General features: G+C 38.7%; 1 protein-coding gene across 1 annotated transcript; it reads left to right on the forward strand.

Annotated features, from left to right (window-relative positions):
• Positions 1 to 63: 63 nt before the first annotated feature.
• On the forward strand, positions 64 to 22,506 carry LOC120787530 (plexin-B1-like; the record flags this gene model as incomplete). Its single annotated transcript, XM_040123249.1, has 20 exons — positions 64 to 240; positions 360 to 588; positions 696 to 938; positions 1,233 to 1,412; positions 1,556 to 1,704; positions 3,872 to 3,972; positions 4,692 to 4,909; positions 5,007 to 5,185; positions 5,266 to 5,332; positions 7,352 to 7,498; positions 7,622 to 7,787; positions 9,008 to 9,111; positions 9,214 to 9,298; positions 10,437 to 10,603; positions 13,200 to 13,360; positions 17,069 to 17,216; positions 17,575 to 17,639; positions 17,861 to 17,936; positions 18,027 to 18,101; positions 19,708 to 22,506. Coding segments are annotated over 20 exons (2,842 nt in total), but the record flags the coding sequence as incomplete, so codon positions are not given.
• Positions 22,507 to 24,277: the final 1,771 nt, after the last annotated feature.

A 24,277-nucleotide genomic window follows, 5' to 3' on the forward strand; every position in this document is an offset into this window, starting at 1 on the left:
ACTCTGGGGTAAAAGTAACAAATCCTTTATTAATCTGTCTCTCCTGTGCGCCTTCTCCTCCAGTGTATCAGAAGTGCAGAGGTCCAGTCTTCAGTGTGTGACAGGCAGTAGTAATAAGACAGGAGATCACCGGATCACCCTGCATTACGGCAGCAGCCAGCGTCACCTCCACACTTCACCCTACTGCTACACCAATAACCCCAATATCACCTACGCCACGCCAGCCAAGAGCTTTGTGGAGTAAGTCTTATAGTCTGACCTACAATTCTCAACTTTCACCGCTTGTTCTCTACTTCAAAAAGTTGTTCTGTGCCAAAAAGTTAATTACTGTGAATTTCAAGACTGGTTTCTCTGTTTAGTGGTGGTCGACTGATCTATGTGTCGGGCCACAATTTGGACGTGGTGCAGGAGCCCCGGATGGTGGTAACAGTCTCTCCCTTTGAGTCCATAAGCCAGCGCAAAATGAGGAGGAGGAGGAAGAGGCGGAGTACAGAGAAAAGGGAGGACAGAGAGGGGACACTGGGAAGGCCAGTCAGGATGCTTCTTGACCCTGTTTGTCCTGGAGACCCACTCTGCTCTGTCAAACAGGTCTGTGTATGTGTGTTGGACGGAATAAAATCTTTTAAAAGCTGATGAAAACCAGACTATCACTCCCTTCACTAAATGTCTTTTCTTCACCCTTTCTGTCTCATTAGTTCATGGAACGCTGTGAGTTGAACTCCTCTTCCCTGATCCTGTGCCGCTCTCCGATGGTAGACTCCTCCATTTGGGGGTCAAAGATCACAGTGGAGTTTCTGCTGGACAATCTTCACTTTGACTTCAACAGTTTGAACCCCCAAGGCTTCAGTTACGAGCCCAACCCTGTCCTACGCCGCCTGAACCAACAGGAACCTCTGAAGGCCTACCGTTACAACCCTGGCAGTTTCATCCAGCTGGAGGTCAGAGGACCGGCAGTGATAGACAGGCAGTTCTGGAAATCTTAGTTTTACTAGCTAGAAACAGTAACCAGTTTTATCTACATATTAATTCATGTTACTGTTGCTTCTATGGGATGCTGCACTTGTCCAGACAGGTCATTTGTAGCTGAAGTAACCCACCAAAAATCATCTAACCGAAATAAAAATTAAAAAAATCATAAATTTTTAACATATAATTGTCATTACTCACCAAACTGGAACTGGAAGTTAAAGTAGATAAAATATAAACTCTATTCCATTTCAATGTGTTCTCAGGGAGAAAACCTGGACCTGGCCATCACTAAAGATGAGGTGGTGGTGTTGGTTGGGGAGGGTGTGTGTGCTGTGAAGACTCTTACCAGAAACCATCTGTACTGCGAGCCACCACCTCAGCAGCCCCCACCAGGACCCAATGGGAAGAAACGAGAGGGCTCTGACAATCTTCCAGAGTTCACTGTGGGTTCACCTGCTTTTCACTTTATCAGAAAAGTCAGCTTAAGAGGGTGGGGACTGTGTGAGCACCTCAGAGGGACATTCACTGCTGTTTGAAGCCTTTTACTTTTTAATTAAGGGCTGTGTGTGGTATGTGTGTGTTTCAGGTCCAAATGGGCAACCTGAACTTTTCTCTGGGTAAGGTTGTGTATGACAACCTCAGCCTAACCACCTTCCCCCTGGAGGCTCAGATTGGAGTTGGAGTCGGGGCATCCATAGTGGCCCTCATTGTCCTCATCATCGTGCTCATCTACAGGTCAGTGGGTGAACTGTATGTCTGTGTTTGAGCGTGCTTACTATGTAGTTAAGTATATAGAAAAAAAAAAACAATAATCGGATACGTTCTTAAGTAAGTTAAATTTATCCTGTAGAATTTTTGACTACTAGTAGCACAATTAAGCAATGGTTTGATGACACTGAGAACTAACTGGGGCCTGGTAATAAACATCAATACCTTGTAAGTAAGACTAAATTGTAATTTAAAGTCCCTTTCAAACATGCACCTCGTTAGGTAAATGAGATGGCAATTTAACGTGTCTGAAGCGAATTATCAATTCAATGATCAATGGTCAGATTACCAAAAAGGCTGCAGTGACAAAAGATAAAACATGCAGAGAGATAATGTATCTCATATTCTGTCCATTTAAGAGTTAAGTGGCGTCGGAAAGTATTCAGACCCGTTCACTTTTTGCAAACTTCACTGTGTTGCAGATTTAATTTTAAATGGATAAAATTGCCCTTTTTGCCCATCAGTATACACAACATAACCTATAATGAAAAAGTGAAAACATTTTTTCAGAAATTTTATCAAAACCTATTAAAAATCAAAAACTTAAATCTCTCATTCACAAAATTATTCAGACCATTTGCTGTGGGTACTCTAAACGGTGTGGTCAGATGCATCCTGTGTGCTTCAGTTTTCCTTGATCTGTCTAGAACTTCACTGGAGTCCACCTGTGGCAGATTGATTGACTGGACATATTTTAGAAAGGCACACACCTGTCGATATAAGGTCTTGCAATTCACACTACACATCAGGATAAAAACCAGGCCATGAAATCCAAAAAACTCTCTGTGGACTTCTGCGATAAAATTGTACTGAGGCATTGATCAGGGTAAAGATATGAAACTGTTTCTAATGCTTTGAGTGTTCTATGAGCAAATGAAATGGAAGCGGTGTAGAACCACCAGGAGTCTAACTGAGTAACCAGGCAAGAAGGGCCTTGGTCAGGGAGGGGACAAAGAAGCCAAAGGTCACTCAAATAGAGCTTCAGAAGTCCTCTGCAGAGACGGGAGAACCTGCCTGATGGACGACCCTCTCAGCAGCACTCCATCAATCGGGCCTTTATGGTAGAGTAGCTAGACACTGCTCGGAGTTTGCCAGTCGGCATTTAAAGGAAACTCTTTGACGAAGAATTCCAAACACTATGTCTGCTGAACACCAGGCCCTACTCATTGTCTGGCTAATACCATCCCTACGGTGAAGCATGGTGGGGACAGCATCATGCTCTAGGGGTGGTTCTCAGTAGCAGAGGAGACTAGTCAAAAAAGAAAGAAATCCTGCACATGACCTGCGACTGGGACAACAATTCATCTTTCATACCGAAACATACATCTAAGACAACATGTTATTTTCTAACTCACCGTAGTTCTCCACTAGAAACATGATCTCTCTTGCACCCACAGGTTCCAATTATGGTGCATGCCTCTTTCTGTAATGGTCCTGTGATGTCTGATTAAAGCTCTACAGAACATTTAATCAACAGACAAGTATTTCTGAATGACAAAAAGCTGAGACCCACTATATCTGTAGCAGCAGAACCTTTGACTGCACCGAATTGAGCAAGGGTGAGCTTTATTGATTTCTGAACTGGAGTTATCCTTTTTTTATTTCCTTCATTCAAGTTATCAATTATAAAAGGGAAAATATGTTACTTACTTTCAAAATTTACATTCTTGCAGTAGTGTCATAATGTGATACAGTTATAATTACTGTACATTAACTGGTTTAATTGCATTGACTGCCCACTTAGTGACATTTTGCCAGTTTTACTCATTTGAGTTCACAGTTTAAGCATGATGTGTTACAGACCACAACCGACATTATTAGACTGGGAGAACACTGTTACCCCATATTGAGACTTTGACTTGATCATGTTATGCCATGACGTTTTAAAAAATGACCACATATGGAACTGTGGGTTCAGGACAGTCATCTTTGGGTGTTACCAAATTAGGCAGTGTTTTCATTTTGATCCAGCTTCACCTTGCGATAAACACTGTTCCTTGCTGTTGGGAGTTTGTTTGGCCAAATTACTTAAGTCATCCTTTTTAGAATTCGTCCAGTGGAAAACCGGTATTACATTTCCTCTCTCCTATATCTCTCTCTACCCTCTGTTCCTGTCTGTTTTGGTGTCTGTCAGGAGAAAGAGTAAGCAGGCCCTGAGAGACTACAAGAAGGTCCAGATCCAACTGGAGAACTTGGAGACCAGTGTGAGAGACCGCTGCAAGAAAGAGTTTACAGGTGAAAGAGTGTGAGAGGAGTAAGGTTACATGACTAAGTAGGAAGGAGACTTTGAGAGCCACAAACAGAAGAACAATAAAGTTTGTTTTAGTTTGTGGAGGCCAAAATATCAGCTTTGTTTACACAATATCCTTATGAAATGATCCCATTTAATCCTACCTCCCGGATGAAATGTTCCTCACATCCCACATGGCTGCTGCAAAGGAGTTTAATTTTAGTCTGCCAGCACTATCCAGTGTCAATATATACCTCTCATTGCAGTTACCAACACAAACCTTGAATATAGAATTAGGTCCATAAGTATTTGGAGATTGACACAATTATCATAATTTAGCCTCTGTATACCGCCACAATGAATCTGAAACAAAGCCATGAAGATGTGATTGAAGTGTACACTCTCAGCTTTGATTCCTTCTCTATACTGTAAATGATTTTCGTCCAAGTATTCATAATAATCCTTATATTTATAATTACGTTGGTTTGTCCAAATACTTTTGAGCTTCTGAAAATAAGGGACTATGTATAAAAATGGCATTAATTCCTAAATGGCTAGCTTGAAGGCTTTGTTTCCACTGTAGTGGTGTACAGAGGCAAAATTACTAAAATTGTGTCACTGTTCGAATACTTATGGACCTAACTGTAATATATAGGAGAAGCTTAAGACTTAAGTAGAGCAACACTTTCTGACCTTTCACCGTTCTTCATTTGCCCTGTCACAGACCTGATGACAGAGATGATGGATATGTCCAATGACCTGGTGGGCTCAGGTATCCCTTTCCTTGACTACCGGATGTATGCCGAACGCATTTTCTTCCCAGGCCACCGAGAATCTCCACTGAGGCGAGACCTGGACGTTCAGGAGTGTCGGCGGCAGACCGTGGAGCAGGGCCTGGTGCAGCTGTCCAACTTACTCAACAGCAAACTCTTCCTCACAAAGGTAGTCATTCTCACCATCTGTGTTATGGGTACAATTAAGCTTTGTAGAAACTACCTACATTTTGAGCAGAGGGATAACTGGCCTGTCTTTCTTTTAGTTCATTCACACACTGGAGAGCCAACGGACTTTCTCTCCCAGAGACCGAGCCTATGTGGCCTCCCTGCTGACAGTGGCGCTTCATGGCAAACTAGAATATTTCACTGACATCCTCAAAACTCTCCTGAATGACCTGGTGGAGCAGTACGTGGCCAAGAACCCCAAACTGATGCTGCGACGGTAAGAAGAACAATAGTGAAAGTGTGACTGTCGGTTTAAAATATTTTGCAGTGCTACAACTGGGTTTTTTTTCTCTCTAGAACAGAGACGGTGGTGGAGAAGCTGCTGACCAACTGGATGTCCATCTGCCTCTACACTTTCCTCAGGGTCAGTCAACACATAAGGCATGACTTTATACAACTATAAACTATGATAAAGCAGTTCAGTAAAAAATGTTAGGAGCACCAAAAGTGACACTTTAGTTTTTAGTAGGTAACATTTTAATTGATTAGATCTGTGATTGTGAACAGAAAGTTGCCAGTTTGAGTCCTGGGACATTGTAATAAAATATGCGTGGGGAAGGTCAATTAGTAAGACTTTTGAGTTCCCTGAATGTACTGTTCCATTAAGATAGCCTTGCGAAAAACCTTTTCCAGAATAACTTCTTTTTAGGACCAACTTTTTGTTACCTCTGCAAGGAAGTTATGTTTTCACCCTGTCTGTTTGTTGGTTGGTTTGTTTGTTTGTTTGTTTGTTTGTCAGCAGAATTACACAAAAAGTGTTAAACTGATTTCCACAAAAGTTGGTGTAGCGGATGGGGCATGGGCCAGGGAAGAACCCCTTTAAATTCTGGTGCAAATCCGTTTAAAGGGGGAGATCCAGGATTTTTTTTTATCACTTTCCTTAACATTGCGAGAGAGGCCATATTTTTCAACATCTTTGTCAATATTTGGCCTCAGCTGAAAGTATGGGCTCTATTCAGTGCCATTCCAGTTAGATTAGATTTCATGCCATTAAGACAGAAAGATATAACTGATTGATATCTAAGTGCATAAAAAGAAAAGAAAGAGAGAAAAAAAGCTTAAACCCCTCACCGACATCAAAGTCATCCACCCACTTCTCATTCCACTTAGCAAACCACATAAATTTAATCATATACATAATACATCAGAAATTTTACTGGACAGTTACCTATATACAAACAAGCAATCGAGGTCTGTTTTTCAGATATAATTTGCATATGAGATCTGACTAATTGCCTCAATTGCATCTGGTTCCATGTAGTTTAAGGAATGGATCAACATTTTGGGCAATATGTTTTTTTTCTTTCTTACCGAGAGTTAGATGAGAGGATCAATACCACTCTCATACCTGTACAGTAAATATGATGGTGGTGCCAGCAGCCAGTTAACATTGTGTTGCTTATTTCTTAGCGGTACCAGTGACTTCCTGTAGTCTCTTTTAGTTTCACAAGATCCCAGGCAGCCAAGAGTCTAGCACATAACCCCCCCCAATAAAACCACAATATGTGGTTTTTACACTTTGTTTTTGTAGAGATTAAACAAACAAGATATACAGTATTATCTTAATAAATGAGCTTTGGAAGGTGCTGGTAGGCAGATTTTGTGACCTTTTGAAAGGGGCCAGGATAGCTGTTTACCCCTGAGTCTTTGTTCTATGCTAAGCTAACTGGCTGCTGGCTGTAGTTTTAAGGTACAGATGTGAAAGAGGAATTGATCGTCTTATCTAAGTCACTGTAGTGTTTTGAAAATGTAAAACTATTTCTTTAACTACGAGGAACCAGCTGAACCAGATGCAGTCAACATTATTAGAACTGAAAGACGGTGACACTCACTGTTAAAAAATAGAATAGAGTTCATGTAAGGGTTTCCATCTTTTAAAAAAAATTTAAAAAAGTCAGTAACATGTACAGTATATGTTAGTTCTTGGAAAGTAATATGGCCATCATGCTTTATAATATCTGAAAGGTAATGTATCCTCCGAGTGTCTGTCCAACTTTAATGTATCTTTGAAATAGCAGATGAATTTGCCATTCATATGTCAAAGTACTGCCATCTGTGAAATGCCAAGTGAATATTTCATCAGAAATGTTTCCATGCAGAGGGAAGAGCATTGTAAAAAGAAATTTAAAAAAGCCTGTGTCAACCAAGTTTATATAAATAGTTGAAGAACTGAAGAATTTCCTGATAGTTTGAATTTTAATTGAATGACCATCTGCAAGCCTCTTTAGCACAAAGTTGTGAGTGACCAATTGAAAGGATGTAAAACAGTGTCCTTGTCATTTGAGCCCTTCGTCCTATCCTGATGAGTGTGTTAAGCCAGTACTAACTGACTCTGCGGTGTGTGTGTGCTTGCGTGTGTGCTTGCGTGCGTGCATGTGTGCAGGACTCAGCAGGAGAGTCTCTCTACATGTTGTTCAGGGCCATAAAGCACCAGGTAGATAAAGGACCAGTGGATGCTGTAACCAGCAAGGCCAAGTACACCCTCAATGACAACCGCCTGCTGCGAGAGGACGTGGAGTACAAGACCCTGGTGAGGAGAAGTCTGACTTTACATGAAATTATCGTTTTTATTTAAATAAGGAATCTGAGCTTCAGGAAGTTTTTTTCAGTGCTCCATCTATCAATCTCTCACCCCTCTTTTCACCTTCTGCAGACTCTGAATGTGTTAGTGCAGGGTGGAGGAGTGAATGAGACCCAGCCGCTGCCTTCCAAAGTGTTGGACTGTGACACCATCACACAGGTGAAAGAGAAGCTGCTGGATCAGGTGTTCAAGGGCACCTCATTCTCCCACCGACCCCACGCTGACTCACTGGACCTGGGTGAGAATCCATTCACACCACATTGCACACCTGACGGTCAGAACAGATTTATTTTTGGATTAAATCCATTTGAGCATTTTTGCTGTTGACACTTTGATCTGTTAAAGTCAAATGAGAGTATTTATGAATTACTACACTTGCCTTATGGACTCAAATACAAGGAGAGTTCATAATCTGGTCAGTCTTCGACGCAAGTTGCCACTGCACTGGAATTAACATTGAAAAGCACCTGAAAGTGTGCATGATCAAATTCAATTTTAAATATAGCCTCGAGCCGCAATTTGTGGGTTCTCACCTTTTTTCTGCTCTTCAGAAGGAAGCAGCTCAAGCTCAAAATTAAATCTGCAAGCAGCAACGATCGGGTTTCAAGATAATGCAAATTAGAAAAAAAATCCATCATGGTGGCATTTATTGTCCAAGAGGCTTTTTTTTTCGGCTATTCCGAAATGGACTGAAAATATCCACCAAGATTTATGATGGCTGGACAAATCGTTCAGGAATTATGGCCGGTTTCGGTCCTTGGCAACATTATGTGATTGATGGCGGTGGTGTTTTGGACCGATCTTACCCAATAATAATTGAATTGTAGATCTCAGTCCTTCAAGGCTGTATACCAAATTTGGTGTTGACAGAGTTGAAATCCAAAAAGTAGACGTCACCTTACTGTTTTTTCACATGATGCAAATAAGCAAAAAATTCATAATGGCGGACTATTATGGGCCAAGAGGTTTTTTTAGACCACTTTGAGCTGGACTTGTGTGTCAAATATCAAATCAATCAGACTGAGTGAAGGGCGTGGCCTTTCTAAAATTGCATTTTTGGGCCTTAGTTACAGCACCATCATTGGGCTGATTGGGCTCATGTTTCTTTGGAAGCATTTGTTACTTTGGAAGCATTTGTTATTGGGCCAGGTTTCATTTTTCTTGCTCATTCCAGTTAATGGCAATTTGAGACGACAAATAATAATGATAATAATGAACTGGCACACAATAGGGTTGTACCCCTTCGTGGTTAGAACCCTATTAATAATAATAATAAACCAGCACAAAAACAGTAGGGTTCTAACCCCGAGGGGTAGAACTTAATATAAGTATATTATGTTTACTTACTATCTCACTAGGTAAACACTAGTATTGCTATGGCACCAACAAGTATGCAAATATACATTGAATGGGTTTACACACATTATGCTGATGATCTGGCTGTTGTGTATTGTTCAGAGTGGAGGTCTGGTGTTGCCGGACATCTCATCCTGTCAGACGAGGACTTGACCTGTGTGGTTCAGGGCAACTGGAAGCGTCTGAACACACTGCAGCATTATAAGGTCAAAGATCACACTTCACTAAGATGCTTCCTCTTAAAATACAATATGTTTTACTAACTAAAAGTAAAAAGGTGGTACTGTATGTTTCTTGATGTTCATCAGGTCCCAGATGGTGCAACAGTAGCGCTGGTCCCTCGTCACAACAAACACATTCACCACGACAACCATGACTATGTACCAGGAGAGAGTGAGTTAACATGATAACAGTAATATGTTATGATTAATCTCGATCAGTTTCTCTTCTTTGCCGCCTCAAAATCCTTTATGCTTCTACTAAATACTAGAAATACTAAATACTATAAACTAACAAACTTTCTATGTGTATGTCCATGACTGCAATAGTAATTGTTTTTTTTTATCCTACTGCTGTCATATAATTTGAAAGTAAATCTAGGCAGCATATATTATTGAATGTGTTCTGCACTGGGAATGGGGCGCTTGGACTGTATTGAGTAGCTCCCAGTTGTGTGTATTATGTGGGATAATTGTTGTGTATTTTTTCATAAAATTACCCTGAAGTTTATTCCTGAATTTTATATCTAAGGCTTCAGAAAGTTGTTGTGTTTATGGACACTGTTCAGCACAGTTTAAAGTAAACAGGGTGGTCTAGAGTCCCTTAAAGTCATTCAAACAAACAGTGAAACTACAAAAATTGTGCATAAAAACTGTGCAAATACTGTTTTCTTTACAAAATACTTCACAGAAAACAGTATTTTTATAATCCAGTTTTTGCATTGATTTTTTTTCCATTAATACCAGGTTTAAAGGTGATATATGTAAATTTTTGCTATAGGTACATAGCCAACGTTAGCAGTAACAGCTGTTTACCAAGAGCTTCACAATACAACACAAGAGGTTAGAATATGCCCTCTGGGCAGCACTACTTCATCCTTTCATGTTAGACTGAGGGCAGACTTGATGTTACAGTGACTCAGCATTGCAAAGTGGTATTACGAGACGGGACAGGCCCCGGCTACCTGGTTTGCATGCTAACTTCAGTAGAAGAAAAGAAGTGATAGAAATAGAAGCAAAACAAAATTTAACATTGGTGTTGCCTTCCACCGCTGGAGACAGCTCTTGGTGAGTAAAGGAATTAAGTTTGATGCTGAACTCACAACGTTTCTTCTAGACTGGTAAGTAAACAGCTGTTGATGCTAACGTTGGCCATGCAGCGATAGCAAAAACTTACATATAGCACATTTAAGTAAATCCCTATAAATTCACGTAATTTTTTTTGACAATTTCTCTACATCTGAAGGTGAAGCATTGCTTAACTGGTCAGTAAATTATACTAGATAAATATTTAAAAACACCAACCTGTGCAGAAACACCAATGCTGGAGGATGCAGATGAAGGTGGAGTGCGGCTGTGGCATCTGGTGAAAGCCAGTGAGGAGCCTGAGCTGCCGAAACACCGCAGAGGCAGCTTGAGGGAGAGAGAGAGGGCCAAGGCCATCCCTGAGATCTACCTGACCCGCCTACTGTCCATGAAGGTACACACACACACACACACACATACACACACACACACGCGCGCGCGCACACAGACGTGTTATATTTCCATACAACTTTAAAGCTAGTTTTAATTTAATCTCAGTTTTTGATATGTTGCAGACAAGTCTAAATGCTGGTAAAGTGAGATACAGTTTACAATTATAATAATCATATAATCATGATAAAATTGTTATGATGATTGTAATGATGACCATGGGCCATATTCACAAAGGATCTTATCTTACCACTAGGAGTCCTCCTAATGGCACTAAAAGTTCTTAACAAAGAGTTTCCTTTTATGAGCTATTCACAAAGCTGCTGAGAGCAGCTTCTGGTAAGGAGCAAAGAGAACTCCTAAGCTAAGAAAAGGGGTGGTGTTGACCCCATCGCTATGGATGACATCATGTTTTGATGAGTGAACTTCCTCACAATGCCCACAGGTATTAAAATATTCAATAATACACAGAAGTGCAAGGAATAAATTAAATTTAGATAGATTGATTGATATATTGATATAGTTATTGATATATAAGCTGCATCACAGATTTCATACCAGAAACAACATAAAATACTGACTTGTCATCTATATTGTATCTGGCATCAAATACTGTCAACATGTGATATTTTCCAGCTGACAACACAAGTCATCATACTTTAATTCTAGATATAGAACCAATTTTATTGGATAATACAGTCGTGAAATCATCTTTATTTATAAACTGATTGCATTTGATTGTTTAATGTGCACTTAATGAACTGTCGAACAAAGTGAGGTCTGAAGAGCACATTTTTGCTTTAATTAATAATTGTGATAGATGGCTGAGGCCGAGAATATCAGACCTGCAAACTGTATTTATACCTTTGTCCAAGTAGCATAGATTTATACACCCCATCATCCCCACTGTTATTGGATTGGTTCAATTTGTTGGTGAGCTGATTTAATTATTATTAAAACTCTGCTATCAAAACATGATTTTAAAAGTTCAAGGTAGAATTATTATTCTATTTTTAGAAAACAGCGATGTAATCAGATGCAGGTTTTAGTGACTTAACTTCTTGTTGTTTTTTATTTCTTTGTTAAGCAAACTAATAACTCATTAATGAACAAAGCAATGATCTATTTCAACCCTTTTAAAATTAGTTTTACAATATTTCACAAAGTTGCATCAGTATTTGCCATTTCTATTCAGGTGTTTTGAATTTGATAGTTCTCATGTTCTCACATATTTAGGTCCATAAGTACGTGGACAGTGACAGTTTTTGTCATTTTGCCTCTATACACCACCGCAATGGATTTGAAAATGAAGCCATCAATATGTGACTGAAGTGTAGATTTTCAGCTTTAATTCAAGGGTTTTAACAAAAATATCACAATAACCGTTTAGAAATTAAAGCCATTTTTATGTATAGTCCCTCCATTTTCAGAGGCTAAAAACTAATTGGATAAACTAACATAATTAAAAATATAAGCATTATTTTTAATACTTGGATGAAAAGTGGATGAAGTCTAGAATGTGGACATCACTGAATGCTGATTTTCTTCCCTTGAGATGCTTTGCAAGGCCTTTACTGCTGTCGCCTTCAGTTATTGCTTTTTGTGGGTCTTTCTGCCTTCAGTTTTGTCTTCAGTAAGTGAAAATCTTGCTCAGTTGGGTTGATGTCAGGTGACTGACTTGGCCATTGAAGAATATTCCATTTCTTTGCCTTGAGAAGCTCCTAGGTTGCTGTTGCAGTATATTTGGGGTCATTATTGATGTGTACTGAAAGGTTTTGCAGCATTTGGCTGAATCTCAGCAGATAGTTCAGCCCTACACACTTCAGAATTCATCCTGCTACTTCTACCAGCAGTCACGTCATCAATAAACACCAGTGACGCAGTTTCATTGGCAGCCATACATGCCCATGCTCATGGCTTATGATGCTTTTGATCATGAGCCGTTCCTTTCCTTCTCCATACCCTTCTCCTCCCATCATTTGGGTACAAGTTAATCTTGGTTTCATCTGTCCAAAGAACCTTGTTCCAGAACTGTGCTGGCTTTTTTAGACGTTTACTGGCAAAGTCTAATCTAGCCTTTCTGTTCTTGTGTGTTGCCAGTGGTTTGCACCTTGTGGTAAAACCTCTGTATTACATTCATGAAGGCATCTCTTTATTGTACACTTTGACAATGATACGCTTACCTCCTCGAGAGTGTACTTGATCCGGCTAGGTTTTATGAAGGGGTTTTTCTTCACTGAGGAAAGAATTCTGCAGTCATCCACTTTAGTTTTCTTCTGTGGTCTTCCAGGCCTTATGGTGGTGGTGAAGTATTTGCATTGACACCTTGAAATGGTTAATGCGATATTTTTGTTAAACCCTCTCACATCTTGATGGCTCCGTTTCAAATCCATTGTGGTGAGATACAGAGGCAAAATTACGAAAATTGTGTCATTATCCAAATACTCACCTAACTGCTAGTGCACAAATAAACACACTCACATGCTGCAGGTACACACGTGCCCACTGTTAAAACACCAACACACTCTCTCTTACTGTATGCTGTAATGTGAACATTATTGCACATTATAAAAAAAACTCTCCTCTTCCTCCTTCCTCAGGGCACATTGCAGAAGTTTGTAGACGATCTGTTCACAGTGATCCTCAGCACCAGCCGTCCTGTCCCACTGGCTGTCAAATATTTTTTTGACCTGCTGGACGACCAGGCAGGACAACATGGCATCTCCGACCCTGAGACAATTCATATTTGGAAGACCAACAGGTATAGCACATACACACAAAAACACAAAAAATAGAGAGCCTACTTGTCACATGAAAAGTCAAGATTCAAGATTCAATTTAATAGTCATTATGTTACACAAGATTGTATAACAAAATGAAATATATAGTCCCTTTATGCTACCCACAAAAAACAAAAAGTATATAAATGAGTGAATAAATAATAGTCATTAAAATCTAACTATTTTTGTGGTGGAGTGTGGAGGATGAATTTAGCAGTCTCACAGCCTGAGGAAAGAAACTTCTCCGACTGGTGGTATGGCAACACATACTTCTGTATCACTTGCCAACAGGCTTGGCAGGGATGGGAAAAGTGAAGTAGGACAGTGAAAAAAGATTTATCAATTTATTTATATAGTGCCAAATCATAATATCATCATAATACATTATTTCAAGGCACTTTACAGAGTAAGGTCAAGAAAGATAAGATAAGAAAAGATGTACCATTATTAGCCCCCCTCAATTTGACACAGCAGCACAAGGGTATGTAGTTACATCAAAGAGAGAAATTTCCATAAATACATACATATCAGAAATAAATAAAAAGTAAAATACAATAAAATTGGAATAATAGATACAATAAAATAGATCTGAGTGTATATGCAGATGCAATGTTCGTGTGTATGTACATCTGCAATGTTGGGGAGTTGTACAATATCTGTGTTGGTGACAGTTTAACGATGAGCAGTGTTTGGTTGTGAGTCTCAGGCCAAGGTATACTCTCTAGGCCTTTACCATTAGTGAATATTGTGTTCTCACCATGCAAGGAATCGGTTATGCATGTCTGATTCAGGTGCAACTTCTCATCCCATCAGGTTGGTTACAATCATTTCTCAAGGAGAGGTTTTGACTCCGGGACCCAGTCCTTGGCTGCACGTTGTGTCTCAGGGAATCCTCAAGTCAGACAAGTCCCCAGAATTGTTGTGGAAACTGAAAATCATTTTTTGTCCAGTGCAGATGAGAGTTGGTACTCAAATACCAGTTGACACAATATTCATATTATATATAGATATTTATTGCTTGCAAGCAAGAGCAATTACCAGCACTACACAGAGATGACTGATAATGACTGAGGTGAGGCAGTCTCTCGCTCACTTCTTATAGTATTTGGACACAACACACACCAATTGTAACTAACACGGGATATACATGTTTTCAATCACAAGATGTCAGGATGACCTTGCCTAACTCAGTAGAGTTTCTCTTTGGGTTAAGACACCATTCTCTCTTCTCTTAACATCTCAACATACTCTTAAACTTCTACAGATACATGTCCTGTTGATGCACAGGTGTATATTTTCAACATTCTCAGATCACACATACACAGGAAAGAAGCTTCAACCCCCTCCAGGCTAAGCTCCCTTATAATGAGTTTCTTTATATTCAGTTTCCCAACAACTGGAACATTGTAATATCATGTAGGTTATATAAGAAACATCTATTCAAACTAATATCATATTAGAAAACATGATTAGAACAGGAATTTCCCCGACAATCCCTAATTATAGCAACAGGGGTGGGGGGGTGGGGTTTCCCAACGTTGAGATGAAGGTGGTTGCTGTTGCAACAAGTTCTAAACTAGGTGTCTGTACTCCTCCTCCTTGTCGTCCGTGATACAAGAAGGATCCTTTTCAACAGGAAGAAACCTTAGACAGACCCGGACTCAGGGTAAGCGGCCATCTGCTTTGACTGGTTAGCTTGAGAGGAGAGAAATGGGAGGGGGGGTGACCAAGAACAGCTTTTATATACTGTTGTATTAAAGCTCTGTCAGACTGGTTGTTATAATGGTAGAAATGGTATTGATAATAATGTTAATAATAGGTGTAATAATGATATCTGGATCCTGCAAGTCCGGAGTCAGAGATAATTGCATTAGTTAGATATAAATGCATGGAGAGAGAAAGAGAGAAGACGAGAGAAGAGGTCTTCAGTGAGTCAGGGGAGTTCCCCCAGCAGCAGTGCCCTATAGCAGCATTATTAAGGTATAGTTCAGGGCTCACCTGAGCCAGCCCTAACTATAAGCTTTATCAAAGAAGAAAATTTGAAGCCTAATCTTAAATGTAGTGAGGTTGTCTGCCTCCCAAACCCAAACTGGGAGCTGGTTCCAAAGGAGAGGAGCCTGATAGCTGATGGCTCTGTCTCCCATTCTACTCTTGCAAACTCTGGGAACCACAAGTAAGCCTGCATTTTGAGAGCAAAGTGTTGTATTGGGATAATACGGTACCGTGAGGTCTTTAATATATGATGGAGCATTGTCATTAAGGGCTTTGTGCGTATATAGAAGGATTTTGAATTCTATTCTGGATTTTACAGGAAGCCCTTCCAGAGAAGCTAACATGGAAGAAATATGATCTCTTTTTCTAGTTGCTGTCAGTACTTGCACTGCAGCATTTTGGTTCAACTGGAGGCTTTTCACAGAGTTATTGGGACATCCTGATAATAAGGAATTACAGTTATTCAGTTTCAAGGGAACAAATGCATGGGCTAGTTTTTCAGCTTCCTTTTTAGACAGAATCTTTCTAATTCTTACAATATTGCACAGGTGAAAGAAGGCTGTCCTAGAGACTTGCTTTATGTGTGAGGCAAAGGATATGTCCTGGTCAAAAATGACACCAAGGTTCCTTACAGTAGAACTGGAGGCTAGGGTAATGCCATTCAAAGTAACTATATTATTAGATAATGTTTTTGTAAGGTGTTTAGGGCCAAGTTTTGACAAAAGTTAGAAATAATAATTTAAAAAAATTTAGAAATAAAAAAATTACTGGTCAGGGTGACATGGTGGTGCTTTGGTAAGTGATGTCGGTACAACAAGAAGGTTAAATGGTTAAAGAACTGCAATTATATAGTGCTTTTCTAGTCTTACCTAAGACTCAAAGTGCTTACACTACATGCCATATTCACCCATTCACACATACATTCATACATCACACACACAAATACACTCTCTCTCACTCTGCATGTGTTTCCTGTGGGTACTGTTGTCGGTAGGTTTGAATGTGAGCGTGGCTGGTTGTTTGTCTCTCTCTGTCAACCCCCTATGGCGACCCTCAATGGATAAGCATCATAGCTAATGGCTGGATGCAAATTATAGGTCTTTGTCTTTAAGACATGTCTGAATTTTGACTACCTGATTGGATCTGGCTTCATAGATAAATGCAACTGGGTTTCATATGCGTAGCAATGGAAATATGTGTGGTGCTTCCTGATAATATTGTCTGAAGGAAGCATCTATAGGGTGAAAGGCTTTGGTCCTAGCACAGAACCCTGTGGAACTCCATGACTAACTTTTGTGTGCATGGAAGAGTCATTATTAACATGAATAAACTGTATTCTGTTCGATAAATATGATTTAAACCAGCCTGGTGCAGTTCCTTTAATCCCAATGACATGTTGCAGTCTCTGTAATAAAATCGATGATGTCAAATGCAGCACTAAGATCTAGCAGGACAAGTACAGAGATGAGTCCATTGTCTGAGGCCATGAGAAGGTTGTTGGTAACTTTAACCAGTGTTGTTTCTGTGCTATGATGTGCTATAAATCCTGAATGAAAATTCAAATATACCATTTCTATGCAAATAATCATATATTTGGTTTGAAACAGCTTTCTAAAGGAGCTCTTGATCTTGAAAATTAACAAATTAGTGTAACTAGGGAAGTATGTATGATATTAATGTCTCCTCTGTTTCTTCAGTCTCCCTCTGCGCTTTTGGATCAACATTGTGAAGAACCCTCAGTTTATATTTGACGTCCAAGCATCTGACCATGTGGACGCCGTGCTCTCTGTCATCGCCCAGACATTCATGGACTCCTGCACCATCGCTGAGCACAAACTGGGACGGGTGAGGATGATTTTTGGGAGGGACCATGAAGAAGCTTCTTGCACATAATACTTATTTCACATATATTTTTATATTTTATATTGTTTAATGGTTGACAGTCTGCTGCTCATGTAAAGTCATAATGGATAGTTCAAAAAAAGATTTTTTTTTTGGGTGAACAAATGTTGGAAGACAAAAAGATGATTACAAAGGTGGAAACGTTAAGGGTTTAAGTGGTTTTTGCTGGTGAACATTTATTTTTAGGTTGTCTGATAGCTTTACAGCTGTCACAAATGAGGTTAACATTTGGACACATTCTAAAAAGTCTTGTAGCTGCTTCCTGCATTTGGTTGTCATCCCTTTGTTTCAATTTAAACAGGACTCTCCCATCAACAAACTGCTGTATGCCAGAGATATCCCCCGATACAAGCAGATGGTAGAGAGGTGGGTTCAGATTTATTTAACCCTTATATACCAGTAGAATACTAATAATATAGTTTGGGACCATTGTTGCATGTTATACCCCTCTCTTTCTCTCCATGTTTCCTGTCTCTCTCTATACTGATGATCAAGTAAAGGCAAAAAGCCAAAAATGTATTCTTTAAAGCAAAAAAGTTTTTAAACTGTCATGTTTGTGAAGTTCACGATTATCTTCATTAATGCAGGTACTATGCTGATATCAGGCAGACCATCTCAGCCAGTGACCAGGAGATGAACTCTGCTCTGGCTGAACTGTCCAGGGTGAGGGCAGCCACACCTCAGAAGCCACACTATAGCGCAATACACACAGACACACAGTGTGACATCTAACCTGAATGGTTTGTGTTTCAGAACTACTCCGGAGAGCTTAATTACCTGGTCGCACTGCACGAGCTCTACAAATACATCAACAAATACTATGACCAGGTGTGTTTATCACTCAGTCTGGCTCTTTTGTAGAGGTGTAACAGAATATCATGGCACAATCCAAAGATGCGATATTGTGCACAGTGGAGTTGAAAAATGGATCACAATATAAAGGCTTTCCAATGTTTGCCTGCTTAGAGTGCTGTCCTCCGGAGGTGAGTGTGAAATATTAAAAGTCAAAAACTCTGCCTGAACATAATAGATATAGATATAGATAAAGGGCTGCATATAAAACGAGATGATTTTTTTTTTTTTTTTTTTTTTTTTTTTTTTTTTTGAGATTCTGTTTTATGTTCATGGAACAATAAATACAGATGCTTCTGCAGTCACAATTTGCTTTATTGTCTTGAGTGGTAGTAATAAGAAAAGACATTGTGGTCTGCCACAATATCCAAAAGGCAAAAATGAGTTGCAACAGATTGTAATAGCATCTATTAAAGTACAGTTGACTGCACTCATGAGTAAAGCAGTTTATTGAGACTTTGGGCCGCTTACAATGGATCATTAATAGATGGGATATTTGAGCCTATCAACTTCTGTAAATAGGTACGTTGCCAATATTGCTGTAGTTGGAGGATTTCATTACATTACATTTACTCATTTGGCAGATGCTTTAACCAAACCAACTTACAAGTGAGGCAACTTAGGGTTCAGTTTCTGAGCTAAGGACACTTCGGCATATGGACAGGAGGAGCCGGGGATCGAACCACCAACCCTGCGATCAGTGGACAACCCACTCTATCACCAGAGCCACAGCCACCCAAGCTGGGTTTCGCGTTAAGGATCAATGTATTAATATTAAGTAAGGTATTGCATTGTGGGTACTTTGGACTCTTATTTTTTCAACTTATGGATTGATATGAACTACCAATGATGGTGACATTCATCTCAAAGATTATGTACATTGTCCAAGACTTCAGTAATATCTTACACCAGCATTATTTCACAATGTGTACAGTATGTTGTCATTAACAGTGCAAGACAAGGAAATCTTTCATTCCAGGATAGTAGAATGTAGCAAAAATATTCTTGTGTCTAACAGTCAGGGCAGGTGACAGAAGGACAGATTTGGTGTAGCTGTAGCTAGTGTATAACCTAAAAGTATATGTAAATTGGCCTTGTGAAAAAATAGAAGATTTGACAAGCATGGAGGATGCTGGACTGTGGTGAAAACTATGGAAGTCTTAGGAACATCAGTGCGGTTGACAAGTATGCAAATTGGCTGACATAAATGTTTATTTTCACCCTAATTTAATTAGGTATGACATGAGTGGTAAATAAATGTGTGCACTGAAATTAAAGTTGGTCGTGCAGAAAGCCACTAGTTTTCAGTTAAGATGCAGTTTTGATAAATATCCCATGAAACTTATGATACATATGGAAATAATTATTAACCATTTTGATATGACTATGATATAAAGCACTTTTTTGTCAGTCTTTAAATGTTGGCTTATGGGAGTTGTTTTTTTTTTTTTTTCATGCATTACTACATTTCAGCTTACAGGAATAGTAAATCCTTTTTGTGTTTATCCTTTATATCCTCTCAACCTTTTCTCCTCTTTACTTCTCTCTCCTTTCATCCACCCATTCATCATGTTCTCATCAGATCATCACGGCGCTAGAGGAGGACACCACAGCCCAGAAGATGCAGCTCGGCTACAGGTTGCAGCAGATCGCTGCTGCTGTGGAGAATAAAGTCACTGACTTGTGACAGAGGAAACACCCACTGATGTTAGAGCAAACAGAGGGAGGTGGGAGTATGGGAGGCAAATTAGGAAACTTGCAGCCTGCAGGTTGAACTAAAAACAGGAGATCAACAGAGAGACAAATGGCAAGACAGACAGACTCATCCCTTTGAGGAGGATGGGAGTCGAGGGGCTGTGAGATTTTTAAAGAAAAATTTTCAGATCAGAAGATTGAAGTTGGCATTAAAGTTAATATCCCAGCATATTTTGTCCTTCACTAAGGATGCATCTGTGCAGTCCAAAAGCTGTGAGGCCCTCTGTTGAAACAGGGCAGCACATGGACACCGAACAAACCTAGACAAAGAAAGAAGACATGTAAAAGACATAAGGCCTGCTACGATACTGTTTATGAAGAGACATTTGGAGGGAAACCTGAGTGTTTTATTATTACAAAATGTGCTGACTTCAAACTTTCTTTTCCTACACAGCAGCTCTCATGTATAAGAAACCAGCTGATCCACAGGCAGCTGTCTTGATCTAAAGACTAACAAAAAAGAGGATTTTATGTCATTTTCCTATTTTGGAGTACATTTTACAAAAAGGTACCTCTTATGCCTTATGTGGGTGTCGCTGCTGTATGGTCAGAAGTTATTTTTTGTGTGTGCGTGAGTGTGTGTGTGTGAGTGTGTGTGCGTGTGTGTGTGTGGTTGGTTATCCATATTGCTCTGGTTGTACATCTTACCTTTCTGGTTAATAGTACAAAGTTTTGAAGTAACTGATAATTATATTTTGGATGTTACAGCAGTATTTTGAAGAATACAGTGAACTGATTTTTAAGATAACATTTTCAGATGCTCTAGAAGGAAACCTTGGTCACAACATTGTTTACTTCACTTAAAAGCAAATTACTGAGAGTTTTAGAAGTCAGTGCTACTCTCTACCGTGCTTACTGTGCTGCATCAATTGCTCTCTTTTTCTTTGATGTTATTGCCCCAACAAAAACACTACTATGTACCTTTTAGCCAGCTGAAACTACCAGTACAGCAGCATAGCTGTTCTAACCTCATACACATATACAGTAACACCTGCTGGACATCTCATTTGGACTGGTTCTCTCTCACACACACACACACACACACACACACACAGATATTTCAGACATTTCTAGTTTAATATTTTCTTTCCTTTGTTAAAGATTGGAAGTCAGAACCTGCTCTGTGGGGCATTTTAAGGTACTAAAAACCAGACTAAGTGACACGTTACTCTGTTTTCTTTCCTGTTTTATACTTTTTCATGGCGATGTGTGTATTGTGTACAAGTCACTGGAAAGATGTTATAGGAAAAACAAAAATCCTTCCATAAAGAAATTCATATTAAGTGGAATCCTAGTGTGTGCTGTACTGTTTTATTGTGTATTTCTATCTTGTACAATTTTTAACATTCCTTTTAGGTTTTGAACAATGTATTAAATAATGGTTCACCTTGTTCTATTCCTAGCCAAGGCAATGGTACATGTTGAAATTTTTTGGTATTGACATCATGGTTGGATTAGAGTTTTTGTATTGAAGACAAGCTGTCACTGCTTCACGTGCTGAAGGTCTGTGTGGCATTTTTGTTATGTCAAGTCATCACAGTTTATGTACTGATTATCCTACTACTGGTTCAGTAGGTATAGTGGTCAACTATATGATAAGGTCATTATCACATTGTTCTGCTTTCAGTATGAGCACAGAGACTACATACAAAAGTTAATGTTTGCTGATGTTTTTCTTATTTAAATGACAGACTGACATGCCCTCTTAGTGGTTAGAAGGGCTGGGAATGGTTTTACATGCATTGATGCTAATCTTGTGTCACACTGTTTCCACTTTAAGAAGTGTTTCCTATAGAGCTACCCTTTGTGGTTGTGGTTTGGGTTACAACTTAATTTAGGTGAACTTTTAGGTTATGGTTAGGGATCAAAGATTATTGATTGGGTTTTGGTGAATGCAAGAGGAAACCCATGTCGACTGGGAAACAGACTTTGAAACAGCGCAGGTACCAATATGATACCATAGTTTCAGCATCAAAATTAAAACTTCAGTATCGTATTTTGCAGAGTATATACACATTTTTCAAAAAACTTCTCATTTGTTTAAATCAGTAGAGTCTGATGTATACTTAATAAAAAAACAGCTGCTCAACATTTAAATTACACTATTTATAAGAAGACAAGATTCAAAATCTGATGAAAATTGGTGCAAACTTTAGTACTCGAGTTAATCAATACTCAAGTCTGTGCTATAGACAGTTTAATCTCCACTTAATAAGTAATGAGGTTTGATACCCAGCCCTAGTCATCAGTGACGTTTGTCAGTTGAGTGTGTCATTCCCAGGTACAGAAACAGCATGTCAGATTGTAGCTCTATAATTTTACCACTACACAAGAGGCTAATGACTCAAATTAACAGATGGTTTGTTCTGTAATACACTGTCAGTTCAGATAGGGGTAAAAAAAATCAGTGCTGATACAGTCAAGCCATCTGAGGGGAAACTGAAACTGTTATTAGACTGTATAAATTTGACAATGTAGAGGAGGCTCTGCAAGGAAAAGATTTAAGGATATTTTCTTATTTTGTGTTAATAACACTGATTTAAAAATTAATTGTAGTGATTTAACATGTTTAATAACGGGTGCAAACTCTTACATATGCTGATGTAATAAAGATTTCTTAAAATTATGTTTTGTTTTTCTTTCGAAAACCTAACATTAATATTGACTCCCCCAAAATGTTTATAAGTAAGGTAGTGTATTAAGGTACGGAAACTAACAGCTGTGCTCCCAGCTGTAATAAAGGACAGGATGCCACTGAGGCACTGGTGTAGGTTGTCCAGGGCCAGATTACTGTAATACGTGTTCATAAACTTGAGGTTACCTTGGGACCCAGGACATCTAGTTGTACTATACAAAGTCAATACCTGGGGCCATATTCACAAAAGATCTTATCTTACCACTAATTGGCGCTAAATGTTTCTTACAAAGAGATTCCTCTTAAGAGCTAACAAAGTTTTTAAGAGCAACATTTAGAAAGGAACAAAGTACTCCTAAAATAGGAGAAGAGGCTTTTTCCCCCATCTTTATTGAAAGAACATTCAAATATACAATCAGTGCAGACATGCTCAACATACAGTCAAGAATAAGAATTTCAATAAGTAAATAAAAAAATATTGATAATAAAAAATCTTACCTAAGTTATTCCACTTTAAAAAATTCACCATACACTTTGACAGTTTTATTACTTTTTTTTTAGTGTTTATAAATTTGAAAGTCTTATTTAATCTTTAAATTCACATAAAAATTCAGTGAAATTTGGGGTGACTTATTCTATATTTATGTATCTGAAACATGCTGCCCTATGTATGTGAAAGTTACCATATACAATCAACAAATTTACAATGAATTCAGTGTTACATTTATCATGTTCAAAATGTGTAATTACATTTTTACATTCAATTTTGATATTTTGATTTGTTTCACACATTCTATAATCTTTCATTTCAGTCCAAAAAGTAACTGAATGTATGCAAATGCAAAATAAATATGTTCAAGATTCAGGTTCATCATTGCAAAAATAAAATTTGTTTTCAATATCTAAAAATTTGGAGAAATATAGATTTGTTGGATTTATATTGTGTACATTTTTGATGTGTACTTCTTTAATCCTATTGGTAATAGAGAATTTATAAAGCCTTGCTCTCTGCGAATCTGTACCTAAAAAAATGTTGCCCAAAAAGCTTTACCTCTAGGAGTAATTTTGCTTCTTTCAAAGAATGTATTATGTATATGTTCATTATTGGATTTAGCATTCATAATGTCAACACCATTTACCGTCAATAAGGGTTCTATCCATAGTGCTTCTTAAAATTGGAGATGACTTTTCATTAAATGGGAAAGACCATTAGGAATAGTTTTCATTATACAATTAAATTATCTGCTTGCTGCAGGAAAGGACTTAACAAAAAGGAATCGTTCGTAACTAAACAATAAGCCATTGGCATCATAGAGATCACTTACATAAATAATACCCTTATCAAGCCAATTTGCTAATAGAAGGGGCGTGGTTGACCCCATTGCTATGGATGACATCGTGTTGAGTGGCCTTCCTCACAATGCCCACAGTGATTGTTGTTTGACAGGTGACAGGACAAATTAAATTAAATTAAGTTTACATAGATAGCGGAAAATTCTAGCGGTAATCTTTGGATAAACCAACAATAGTTATGAAATCAGCTTCATTTTTGTATTGATTGTAGTTGATGATTATTTAATATGCACCCTTTTCCCCCATCAGTCAGAATAATGAATAATTCTGACTGACGGGTGAACCTGAGATCATCAGCTCTGCAAACTGTAGCCTATTTTACCCTTGTCCAAATAGCGTAGAGTTGTGCAAACTATCACCCCCAGTTTTACTGGTTTATTTCGATTTATTGGTGAGCCAACTGAATCTT

This window comes from Xiphias gladius, unplaced genomic scaffold (genome assembly GCF_016859285.1).
Source record: "Xiphias gladius isolate SHS-SW01 ecotype Sanya breed wild unplaced genomic scaffold, ASM1685928v1 HiC_scaffold_1482, whole genome shotgun sequence".
Lineage (NCBI taxonomy): Eukaryota > Metazoa > Chordata > Actinopteri > Istiophoriformes > Xiphiidae > Xiphias > Xiphias gladius.